This window comes from Petaurus breviceps, unplaced genomic scaffold (assembly GCF_028583685.1).
Source record: "Petaurus breviceps papuanus isolate PSGF00001 unplaced genomic scaffold, PetGlider_PUasm1.0 103, whole genome shotgun sequence".
Taxonomy (NCBI): Eukaryota; Metazoa; Chordata; class Mammalia; order Diprotodontia; family Petauridae; genus Petaurus; species Petaurus breviceps.
The window spans coordinates 3,343,023-3,355,425 of NW_027185588.1; the positions used below are offsets into that span (position 1 = coordinate 3,343,023).

General features: G+C 49.2%; 1 protein-coding gene across 7 annotated transcripts in view; it reads left to right on the top strand.

The window, feature by feature from the left end:
- ADAMTS10 (ADAM metallopeptidase with thrombospondin type 1 motif 10) overlaps window positions 1-12,403 on the top strand; it is a 36,044-nt gene that overhangs the window by 4,822 nt on the left and 18,819 nt on the right. For 6 of the 7 annotated variants that reach the window (XM_069095997.1, XM_069096396.1, XM_069096231.1 and 3 more), the window contains 10 exons: window positions 4,062-4,321; window positions 5,063-5,424; window positions 5,608-5,764; window positions 6,083-6,300; window positions 7,195-7,278; window positions 8,003-8,148; window positions 8,275-8,318; window positions 9,541-9,646; window positions 10,442-10,588; window positions 11,049-11,190. In XM_069095997.1, coding sequence (XP_068952098.1) covers window positions 4,219-4,321; window positions 5,063-5,424; window positions 5,608-5,764; window positions 6,083-6,300; window positions 7,195-7,278; window positions 8,003-8,148; window positions 8,275-8,318; window positions 9,541-9,646; window positions 10,442-10,588; window positions 11,049-11,190 — 1,509 coding nt within the window. In that variant the 5' untranslated portion in view covers window positions 4,062-4,218. The remainder of the gene's footprint in view (window positions 1-4,061; window positions 4,322-5,062; window positions 5,425-5,607; window positions 5,765-6,082; window positions 6,301-7,194; window positions 7,279-8,002; window positions 8,149-8,274; window positions 8,319-9,540; window positions 9,647-10,441; window positions 10,589-11,048; window positions 11,191-12,403) is intronic. The other variant, XM_069096317.1, reaches the window with a different exon arrangement.

Below are 12,403 nucleotides of genomic sequence, written 5' to 3' on the forward strand. Positions count from 1 at the left end.
GAGAGAGAGAGAGAGAGAGAGAGAGAGAGAGAGAGAGAGAGAGAGATCGATCAAAGATGGAGAGCAGGGTAGGCTGGACTGGATTCAGTGAATGGCAGAAGGGGCAGCCTTGGCCATAAGGAGCTCCTCTCTTCCTCTGATTGTGACTGTCCCAGGCCCTCTACTCCACCGCTGCTAGTGCCCCTGCTCTGAGACCCCCTTCTCTCATCCACCTCTCTCTAGGGGGTAGCCAGTGACCTGCATGCTGTCAGCTCCCTTAGGGCAGGCATTGTCTTTTGCCTTTCTCTGTGTCCCCAGAGCTTAGCACGGTGCCTGGCATCTAGTAGGTGCTTAATAAATGCTTGTCAGCAGACTGATTGACTTGCTTCTTTGCCCACCAACTAAAACTGCCCCCCACCAAGATCATAAAAACTCTCTTTATCGTTAAATCTCAAAGTCTCTTTCCAGTTCTCACCCTCCCCAGACTTTCTGCACTATTTGACTGTCCGGACTGTTTTCCCGCTTGGCTTTTTACGAAGCCGATCTGTCATTGGTCTCCTTCCTATCTGACCACCCTTTCCCAGTCTCCTGTGTTGAATCATCATCCATATCATTCCTCCTGTGCCTGGGTCTACCCCAAGGCTCTAGCCTGGCCCCTCTTCTATTTTCCCTCTATTTTGGAGTCTCATCGGCTCCCAAATCTCTATGTCCAGCCCTCACCTCTCCCTTGAACTGCAGTCCCAGAAATCTCCAATTACCTGCTGGAAATCTCTGCTTGGACACACTTGAGATATTCTAAATTCAACGTCACCAAAATCAAATTCATTCTCTTTCCCCAAACCCCACTCCTCCATCCTGACTTTCCTTCTTCTGTTGAACAGACTGCCACCTCCCAAGTCACCCAGGGCCATCTTTGACTTTTGGCTTTCACTCTCTCACCCTCACTCACTCTGGCACTTGCCAGAGCTCATTGGTAGCACATCTTCAAAATATCTCATATCCTGGGAGTACACTGGTAAATGTTTAACAATCAGCTTGGGGGGGGGGGGATGCACATGATACACTTTTAAATTCAATTTGTATGATTAATATTTTTCCATTGCTTTCTTAAGCCTGGACAATCAGCAAAACAATAAATAAAGCCCTGATTTATCACATTTACCAATTTCCAAGGTAAAAATATCCACACTGAAAACTTAATAATCAGCTCTCTTGATAGCCAGTTTGAGCTGGCTCCAGCACACCCCTCTACCCTACCTATTCCCTTTTCTTTTCTCACACCTATTCCTGCTCTGGTTCATGGTATTATCACTTCTCACCTGGACTATTTCCATAACCTCCTAACTGGTCTCCCCTGCCTCTAGCCAAGCCCCTCTCTAACCCATCCTCCACACAACTGCCAGCCTAGCTTTCAGGTTGCTTGCCCTCCGTCCCCTGTTCTAGCCACACTTGTTTACATTACTTGTGATTCTAGCTCATGACGTCCCATCTCCCTCATTCCCTGACATTCCCATCTCCCTCCTCACTTCTGACTCTTAGAAGCCCTAGCTCCCTTCAGGAGAAACCTTTCCTGATTCTCCCATTTCCTGATTCTCTTCTGAAGTCACTATGTATTAATTTTGTACATATCACAATTGACTAATTTGTGAATATATCATATCCTCTCCCACCCCAGCTGAACACAAGATCTTTGGGGGCAGAGAGTGTCACAATTTTATTTTTGTATCCCCAATGCCCAGCACAATGCTGACTCGGAAGAATTCACAAAGATCCAATATCGGTCACTAACAGTCTCATTAGAAAGACTAAAGAAAAACCCTAGAAACCACAGCCAACAGCAGGCAGAGGTTGCCCAGTTGGGTGGGCATTGACCAAGTAGTGAGTTCCCCATTGCTAGAAATCTTCAAGTCAAGGCTGGATAACTTTGGATCAAGAATATTATGGAAGGAGATGTTTCCCTTTGAGTCTGGGCTTGCTGAACACTGAGATCTCTCTTGGGTCTGGAATGCTGTGTTTCTATGAACAGACTTGTTCTTTGTAGGCCCCAGAGGGCAAAACAATAGAGGGAAATTACAGGGAGACAGACTACGGCCCTGCATTGTGGACGGACTTCTGAACAAGCAATGCCAGAATGGGCTGCCTCTGGAGCTGTTGTTCAGTCATTTTCAGTCGTGTCTGGCTCTCTGTGAGCCCATTTGGGATTTTCTTGGCAAAGATACCAGAGTAGTTTGCCATTTCCTTCTCCAGCCCATTTGACAGATGAGAAAACTGAGGCAAAGTTAAGTGACCCGTTTAGGGTCACACAGCTAGTGAGTGTCCAAGGCTGGATTTCAACTCCTGAAGATGAGTCTTCTCTACTCACTGTGCCAGCTCCCCAATGATTCAGTGACACTGGAAGTAGGGGCAGCTAGGTGGTGCGATGGATAGAGCACTGGGCTTGGCATCAGAAAGACCTGAGTTCAAATCCAGCTTCAGACATTTACTAGCTGTGTGACCCTGGGCAAGGCACCTAGTCATTGTTTGCCTCAGTGTCCCCATCTGTAAAATGAGGATAATAACAGCACTTACCTCTCAAGACTGTTGTGAAGATCAAATGAGACAATAATTGTAAATTAATTAACACAGTGTCTGGCACAAAGTAACACTATATAAACATTAGCTATTATTATTATTCAGGGAGAGGCTGGAATGACTTACCTATGACCAGGTCATAGGATCTAGAAGCAGAAGGGATCTGAAGCTTCCATTTTACAGATAAGGAAACTGAGTCCCAAAGAAAGGAAATGACCTGTCCAGAGACTCACACATTCAGTAAGTAATAAAGCTAAGATCTGAGTCCAAGGTCACTAAATGTAATGCTACAGAAGTGACTTACCTCCCAGAGCACACATGATCACATACCTATTCATACATGCATGGCATGTGCACACATGTGAATGTGCCCCCTCCAGACTCAGGGCCCAATGTGTTATCACACTGAGCCTTGGTGCAGGGCAGCATTGTACCTAAAGTCAGATGACACGGGAGACTTTGTACAAGAGCGTGACCCCTCTCTGAGACCCCTCAAAAGATATTCCTCAATCAGTAAACATTTATTCAGCACCTACTATTTGCCAGGCATATAGGCTAAGTTCTAAGGATACAGAAAGAGGCAAAAGACAGTCCCTGCCCTCGAGGAGCTTACAATCTAATGGAGGAAGCAGCATACAAACAAATATACACAAAGCAAGCTATAGACAGAAATTGTTTAAAGATAACGAGCAGAGGGAAGGCCCTGGGATGAAGACAGGTTGGGCAGGCTTCCTGTAGAAGGTGGGATTTTCCTCGGCACTTAAAGGAAGCCAGGGAGGTCAGCATTGGGAGCGGAGGAGGGAGAGCGTTCCAGGCACGGGGGACAGCCAGAGAGAGTGCCCAGAGCTGAGCAGAGGAAGGAACAAATATCAAATAGAAACAAGGGAAGTTGGGGCACTCCCTTTTCTGTTTGTACTTCTCTTCACAGAAACTGGATCACTCCCAGTGGAACATAAGCTTCTTGAGCAAAGGGTAGCTTTCATTTTTGTCTTTGTACATTTTTACCCCCATTTTACAGATGAGGAATCTGAGGCTCTGAGATGTCAGTGATATGTCCAAGATCACACAGGTTGGAAGCATCAGAGGGGAGATTTGAACCCAGGCCTTTCGACTTCAAGTCCAGCATTCTACCCACCCTACCATCTTCCTTTCTCTCCCACACTGGCTTCTTCCTCTTCTTCAGTCTTTGTGTCTCTTTGTAGCTCCTAACACAATGGCGCATAGTAGGCACCTAGGAAATGCTTGTTGAATTGAGTTTCATCCAAGAGAACAGGGTCTTTGTGTCTCTCCAGTGCAGAGCATAGCACATGACACACTTTAGCTGTTGACTAAATGTTTGTTGAATGAACAAATTGAATGAAATGGATGGATGGATGTTAAACATTAGCATCTCTTGGAACCAAGTTTCCATTGGGCACTCTAAAATTTAGTCCAATACCCTGGGAACAGGGACTGAGTGCCCTGTCCCAGCCTCCTTCACTCACCCTGCTTCTCTCTCTGTCTGTTCACAGGAACCATGTTCTGGTGGGTCCTCGAGGCCAGTTGGAGGTGGTCAGGGCCATGAGCCTTGGGGAAGCAGAGAGGTGGCCATAGCCAGGCAGGGGTTGAGGAGAGACATGTGGGCACGGGCCTGTTGGGGTCAGCATACCGCTCCCCCATCCCTTGGCAATGGCTGCAATCACCTCCACCTACAGACTCCTCTGCTGGGCCTTTGTCCTCACCCTCACCCTGGACCACACACATTCTGGTGCCCATGCCTTCCAGTCTCAAGGTAGGTGAGGTTAGGTGATTAGGATCAGCATGAGCTAAAACTGGAAAAGCAAGGATTAAAAGGGGTCAAGAACAGACGGGATGATGGGTCCTACTGTCCAGAAACACCTGAATCTGCCTAAGGAAGGGACAGTAAATGTTGAGGGGCTGTCATCTGAGTTGAGGGCAGGGTCCTAGGAGCATGGTATTCCAGAGACTAGGTTTCACAGGGAGAGAACACCCCATGAATCATAAAGGCTGAGTCAAAATCAGAGATGGGCCATTAGAGAAGGTCAGGATTGAGATGCCAGCTACCCTGAGGAGATCCAGTGCTTGGCTCAGAGTCAAAAGACGTGGGTTCCAATCCTGCTTCTGATCTTTACTCACTTTGAGACCACAAGCAAGCCACTTAACCTCCCTGTTCCTCAGTTTCCTCATGTGTACAACAAGGGTTAGACTCGGGGATCCTTAATAATAGCTCCCACTTAGTTAGTCAGGTTTGAAGAACACCTCACAAGCATTAGCATATTTGATCCTCTCAAGAACCCTGAGAGACAGGTGCTATTATCTCCATTTAACAGATGAGGTTAAGAGGTTGAATAAGAGGGTGACACAGGTAGTAAATGTCTGAGGCAGGATTTGAACTCAGGTTTCCCTGACTCCAAGACCAACACTCTGCGACATCACCTAGCTGCCTCAGTGCCTAAGGTTTATTCCAACTACAAATCTATGATCCCATGAATCCCCCCTCCTCTACCTCCAGAGGAATTCCTGTCCAGCCTCAAGAGCTATGAAATTGCCTTCCCTACGCGAGTGGACCCCAATGGAATGCTGTCGGCCTTTGCACCCCCAGCTCCAGCTGGGAGGAGGCGCCACCGCCGAGGAGGGTCGAGGACTCCACCGCCAGAGCCCAGGCTCTTCTACAAGGTGGCTGCCCCCAGCACCCATTTCCTGCTCAACCTGACCCACACCCGGCGCCTGCTGGCCGAGCACTTCTCTGTGGAATACTGGACGAGGGACGGCCCTGCCTGGCAGCGCCCAGCCCGGCCCAACTGCCTCTATGCTGGCCACCTCCAGGGTCAACCACTCAGCTCCAGAGTGGCTATCAGTAACTGCAATGGGCTGGTAAGCAGATAAGGGGGTCCCTAATGCTGGGGTGGCACACACAGAGTGAGCCAAGTCCATGGGGGTCTTGGGGACTGAGACGGGAACCCAGAGTCTGGGTGAGAGGTCCATGGAGAGGGACAGGGCACTGAGAGTGCCCGGATCTGGGGAAAGTCCTATGTTGCTAATAGACCCTTTCCTCAGCATGGCTTAATTGTGGCTGATGAAGAAGAATACCTCATTGAACCCCTCAGTGGCGGAGGCCCCGGGGGCCGGGGAATCGAGGAAAGCAGCCCCCATGTGGTGTATAAACGCTCTTCTCTGCAGTACCCCCATCTGGATGCTGCCTGCGGAGTGCTAGGTATCTAGAACTGCCCCTTCTATCCCTCTATAGCAACTCCACCCTGTAGACCCCATCCCTCCTGGGCATTCCCCTGCCCCCAAGCACTCTAATGGGTGCTAGGGAGAAAAATGACTCATAACAAACATTGCTCTGTCCCAGGCCCTGCTGGGGAAACTAGAACAGAAAGACAAACATCAGGAGGGCAGAGGGCAGTGAGATGACTGGGGAGAAGGCAGCAGGGGATGATGGTGGGGAGGGATGGAGAAGACAAGGAGCTGGAGAAGGCCATAGGAACCATGGTCCAGCATAGCTGCCCCTCCCCTGGGGTCTCCACAGATGAAAAGCCATGGAAGGGTCGGCCTTGGTGGCTGCGTACCTTGAAGCCACCACCTGCCAGACCTCGGGTCAACGAGACTGAGCGGGGACAGCTGGCCCTGAAGCGCTCAGTCAGCAGAGAGCGTTACGTTGAAACTCTAGTGGTGGCAGACAAGATGATGGTTGGCTACCACGGGCGCCGAGACATTGAGCAGTATGTGCTGGCTGTCATGAACATTGTAAGTGTCACCACCCCCAGGTGGGGCCAGGAGAGAGAGTCAGGGCTGGAGGAAGGAATTGGGGGTGGAGGGTGGAGACCACAGTGAAATGGTGGGACCAGGAATAGGGCACATTCTTCCCCTGCCCCTCTACACATAACCCAAAAGAAAGGAAGTCCACACAAAACAGGAAAACCAAGATGAGATGAGCCTCAGAAGGACAGAAACTGAAGGAGGAATAGGAAACTAGAGACATATAGAAAAGGAAATATGGGGCCGACTAGGTGGCACAGTGAATAGAGCACCGTTCCTGGAGTCAGGAGGACCTGAGTTCAAATCGGGCCTCAGACACTTAACACTTACTAGCCTTGTGACCTTGGGCAAGTCACTTAACCCCAATTGCTCTGCCTTGCCCCCGCCAAAAAAAATGCGAGAGAGAGAGAGAGAGAAAGAGAGAGAGAGAGAGAGAGAGAAAAAGAAAGAAAGAAAGAAAGAAAGAAAGAAAGAAAGAAAGAAAGAAAGAAAGAAAGAAAGAAAGAAAGAAAGAAAGAAAGAAAGAAAGAAAGAAAGAAAGAAAGAAAGAAAGAAAGAAAGAGAAATATGGTGAAGGGAGCAGGGCAGAGATAGAGACTGCCAGGACCCAACCCTACTAGAAGGGCAACCTCCAAGTCAATTAACGGCCCTGGACTTCATTCTCAGCCGACTCCCAGGACAGACATTTTCCCTCCCTTCCCAGTCACCTCACTCCTTCTCATGGGGAGAAGACACATCTCAGCCTAGAGGAACTGAGGCAGAAAGGTGAGGGATGAATGTCAGGCAGCCAAAGAGAGTCAGATGTGGGACTTTGAGGTGGGCTCCAGCCACCCTGGCTGGGCTCCTTGTAAGACTGGACTTTCCTTGTTTCCTGGAGGTCAGGTTGCCAAACTTTTCCAGGACTCCAGTCTGGGGAATATTGTTAACATCATGGTGACCCGGCTCATCCTGCTCACTGAAGACCAGGTGAGGGGCAGCAGGTGGCATCCTGCCCACTTCTACTGGCACTGGAAGGCATCATGGGATAGTGCTGGATGTGGAGCCAGAACTCTGGCCCTTTACTAATTATGTGGCCTGGAGGCAAGCCACTTCTCACTGAACCTCAGTTTCCTTAGCCATAAAACAGGAGGTTTAGAAGGGGTCTGGACTTGCAGTTTCATTGATATAGGAAACTCCCAGGTGAGGAAATTCATTCCACCAGTGGAGGTCGGCACTTTCTCTATAACTCATAGAGATTTGCCTAGATGTTGCCCAGGATCCCACTGTCAGTATGCGTCAGAGGTGGACCTCGTGGCTGATGAAGAGGATACCTCACTGAACCCATGAATGATGGAGGCCCCAGGAGCCAAGGATTTTCTTGGTTGAGACGCCAACTCTAATTCTTGTCATAGAATCATAAATTTAGAGCTTAGCAGGTATCTAGCCCAAACCCTTCATTTGACATGGGAGAAAATCAAGGCTCACCCAGGTTAATCAAGATTACACAGGTATTAAGTGTGTTATAGGGGAAGCATCTTATAAACCTTAAAGCTCACAGACATGAGAAACATTACCTTTCTTGGTCAGCATCTTATATCCTTTCCCTATGTGATGATGTCTCCTAACTGTTAGATAGTGAGTTCCTCCCAGGCTTTCTCTCTGAGCCTTCTCTGGAACCTGGCCCACCCCCCTTCCTTCCCTCTACCTCCAGCCCACACTGGAGATCACCCACCATGCAGGGAAGTCACTGGACAGCTTTTGCAAGTGGCAGAAGTCAATCGTGAACCGGAGTGGTCACGGAAATGCTCTCCCAGAAAATGGTGTGGCCAACCATGACACGGCTGTGCTAATCACTCGGTGAGTGCTGAGGTCAAGGGAACAGAGTCAGGGACTAGGGAGTGGCTAGGATGAATAGATGGGAAACTGAGTTGGGGGTGGGGGGAACTATTTCTGCCCTCACCTGCCCAACTTTCTCCTTTCTAGCTATGACATCTGCATCTACAAGAATAAGCCCTGTGGCACTTTAGGTAATGTTGGGGCCTGGAGTCAAGCTGGGAAATCCCATGAGGGGGAGGAGAGGAGCTGGATGAGGAAGAGATGAGTCCTGGTTTGGAAAGAGGACAATTTATAGTTTTTCAAATGCACTAAGCAGGCTTTCCTCTCCTTCTCTATCATAAATTTTTTAAAGGAGCAGTAATTTCCTTCCAAGGTTCCCATCAGTCCTCTAGCCTCCCCATTGTTTGAATCAATTCCAGAAGTCACCTCAAGAACAGAACTGCTCTGCTTTGAACATTAAGAAAACTCAAGCCCATGTCTAGATAGTTCAAATCCCCATCCATCATTTTTGTATCAACTGTCTGCACCAAGTTTATGATCTGTTTCCTGAGCTCATCAGTTTTCTCCTTCTGCCCCAGTGGTCTCTAGTATATTCCCAGATCATTATGATTCTCTCTCCCTATTGATCTTCAGCCATAGGCTCTCTACCTTGCTTTTCCTCTGATTGGATGACCTGATTAGATGGTCTAGTATACAAAATGATTATGCCACCTCTTTTTTCTGTCCTATTCCTCTTGAATAAAAAATACCTTGTATACCTTTTTATAGCTGTACTCCAGTCAGGAGTCCCAACCCACCAAGTTTCAATGAGGTCAGATTTGCTTCCTTGCATGAGGTTCTCCGGCTTACCTTGCCGATTTCCCATCCCTGATGCATTTGTTTAAAAAGTTGAGACCATGGGTTTTATTGCTGGCTCTCCTGAATACTGTCTCTGGTGAATCACTGATGCTTTCTATTGATGTCCTTTTTATATTGTGCCTGTTCCTTATAGGAGACATGGAAGAAAAGCCTCAGCAGCTTTCTCCCTCCCCTGAGGTTTTCAGTTTAAGACTTTGACCAGATTTGTAAGATTTCAGGCAAATGAATTCTTAAAAACCAGTTGTCATTAAGGATATTCCATCCCTGGCCAAGAGCCAGTGATTCCTATATTTCCAGTTGTGGTCCAGACAATTGTACAGAAGAGTATGCCAAGCTAGAGGAGGGAAAAGTGCCAGGCTTAAAGGAGGGGGCAGGGGTGTGTCCTAGTAGGGAGGAATGGGACAGGAGTCTGTCATGGATTGGAGGAATAAGGGAGAATTGTTTCCTGGGCCTTGTTGAGGGTTGGAGTCAAAGGCTGACTGGTCAAGAAAGTCCTGCAGTGTGTGAAATGCCCTTTAACCAGCCTCAGGACTGCAGCTTAGCCCACCTCCTTAGGTCTGGCTCCTGTGGGTGGGATGTGCGAGCGGGAGCGAAGCTGTAGCATCAATGAGGACATCGGCCTGGCCACGGCCTTCACCATTGCTCATGAGATCGGCCACACGTGAGACCACTTGGGGTGGGGGAGGTCAGAGGGCTGCTACTGAGAGGCAGAGGGGAGGGAATCTGGAGGGACAATAGGGGGGAGGATGGACAAATGATGCCTCAGAGGCTGAGAAAAGGGGAAGAGCTCTTTCCCCTCATCTCAAAACCTTGAGTAACCTTTTGTTCTCTTACCCAGGGCTTCCACCAACTTTCCCCTTTCAGAACCTTCTCCATCTCCTCCTGATTCCTTTTCATTCCCTTCCCTTCCTCTCCTTTCCTCTGAGACAGGAACAATGATGATACGGACTGGACACACAGGAATACTTTCACTACAAAGAAATTCCCTATTAATAAATTCATTTCATTGGCATGTTCTCATAGGAACAAATACATGCTCATGAGAAAAACAAGCATTCATTGAAGTCCACAGGTTCTGATGCGATGTTGGCATTTTTTTTTTCTGTCTACCTCCAGGACCTGTGTGAGAATGATCCACACAAGTCTGAAGAGCAAAACTGAATTCTGTAGTCTTAAAGTGAAGTCCTATTCTTATATTTGTCCACATCATTGCTTATCCCACTATCCAACTATTACCCTCTCAGAACTACTCCCAAGCTCCTGTTTCTTCCCCTCCTCTCTCCTTCCCTTTCCTCCCTTCTTCTCTCCTTCCTTTTTCTCTTTTTCTCTCTCCTTCCCTTTCCTTCCCTCCTCTCTCCCTTCACTCTCTTTCCCCTTCATCTCTTCTCCCATGCCTTGGTTTCCCCTTCTCAAGGTAGGGGCAAAGGCAGAGTCGAGCAGTACCCTCACCCCCCAGGTTTGGCATGAACCATGATGGCGTTGGAAACACGTGTGGTTCCCAGGGCCAGGATACAGCCAAGCTCATGGCCGCCCACGTCACCATGAAAACGAATCCTTTCGTCTGGTCATCCTGCAGCCGTGATTACATCACCAGCTTTCTGGAGTGAGTGAGATGAGATATGAGCCCCTCACCTCCCCTACCCTGGGCTCCCCAATTCTCAGTCCTTTGAACTGCTCCAGGGACACTCCCTGGGCTTGGATATATGGGGGGCAGGGAGGGAGGAAGAGTACAAGCATGTCTCAGACACTTCCTACGTGCCAGGCACTGTGCTAAGCAGTTCACAAATATCTCGTTTGATAATATGTAGAGGGAAATTGTGTGGGTCCTGGGTTATCCCGTTGTGTGATTAGACAGCCTTGGTCTCCAGTCCTGGAGTGAAAGACAGTCTAGACGATCTCTGACATCTCCAAAACCTGAGAGCCTCCCATGCGTCCCCATTGCAGGGGGTTTTCTCCAGAGACCTAGATTCCCCAGATCTTGCCTCCCCATCTGCCCAGCCCCTAGACTTTAGGTGTCCCTCTTCATCCACTCCCAATGACCTTTGCCCTCTGGCCTCTCCCAGCTCTGGCCTGGGCCTGTGCCTGAACAATGCCCCCCCCAGGCAGGACTTCGTGTACCCCACAGTGGCACCGGGCCAGGCCTATGATGCAGATGAGCAGTGTCGTTTCCAGTATGGAGTCAAATCCCGCCAGTGTAAATACGGGGTAGAGAGCCTTCCTGCTTTTCTCTGGGGTCCTGAGGTGGGAGAGGTGGGGAGACAAGGGAGCAGGGAGCCTGGTACTGGGCGGGATGGGAGGGGGGCAAAGGGGACAGTGCCAGCCCACCCTCCCTTCCTGCCTGCCCAACCCTAGGGCCTCCATAGCCTGGCTGTCCAGGGCAAGAGGGAGGGACGCTGAGTTGTTGTTATAATCAGGAAGTCTTGGACAATTGATCTGGGGAGCAGGAATGTAGTAGCTGTTGCCAATAGCCTTCACAAGGGTACCAGTTTCTCTTCCCAGCCCTGCCCCCAACCCATCCCCAGAGGCTGCACTGTAGCCAGTAGACAGGGTGTCCCACAAGTCTTAAAGCTACATTAAGACTTTGGAATGCCTTGTCTAAAAGCAGAACTGTCCCATGCTTCTAGACCAGCATTTCTATCCTGGCTTTCACACTAAAGAGTTATCAGGAAAGAAAGACCAAGAGACCCCAGTGAGCCTTCCTTGTGTAGAACAGCAGAGGCTCTAGGGAGCTTGGCTTCTCCTGTGTTCCTACATTTGTGCCCCCATGTGCATCAGACTGTGCTGCATGCTGCCTGAGGTCTTAGGTACAAACATCAAAGGGCTAGACAGTGATGACCCCATGCCTCAAGGTGAAATTGGTCGTGATTGTGTCAGAGCGCATGAGATCTTGGTTCTCTGAGGCTGCAGGACCTTGACGCAGATGGGCAGAAATGGAGGGATAAGGGGTTCTGGAGAGCCCCGAGGACAGGAGCACGCTACCCAATCACTTCCCTAGACAAAGCCCTGGAGAGTCACTATGTCCCTAAGGACGCCATCCACTTTTTCCCTCCAGCTACCTCGGTAGCTGAAATAGCTCAGGAATGTTGAGATAGCTCTATACCTAGAACAGTGTCTGTGTGTCTGTGTCTGTCTGTGTGTCTGTGCATGTATTGGGGCAAGGATAATGAGTATTAGGGGAGGATCCTACGGGATGGTGAAAAGGAAAGGAAAGGAAAGGAGAGGAGAGGAGAGGAGAAGGTTCTGAAGGGGAAAGGTTGGTGGAAGCCCTGAACAAGAGAGGAAAAGAGGGGACAAAAGAATCTCAGAACTCCAGAGTTAGCTTAGGGAAGTTGACCAAGCAAAAAGTCTTTAGGCTTACCCCAAACCCAGCACTTTGGAAGCCCCCCACCAACTAAGCCCAAGTCTCAGGTTCCACCCT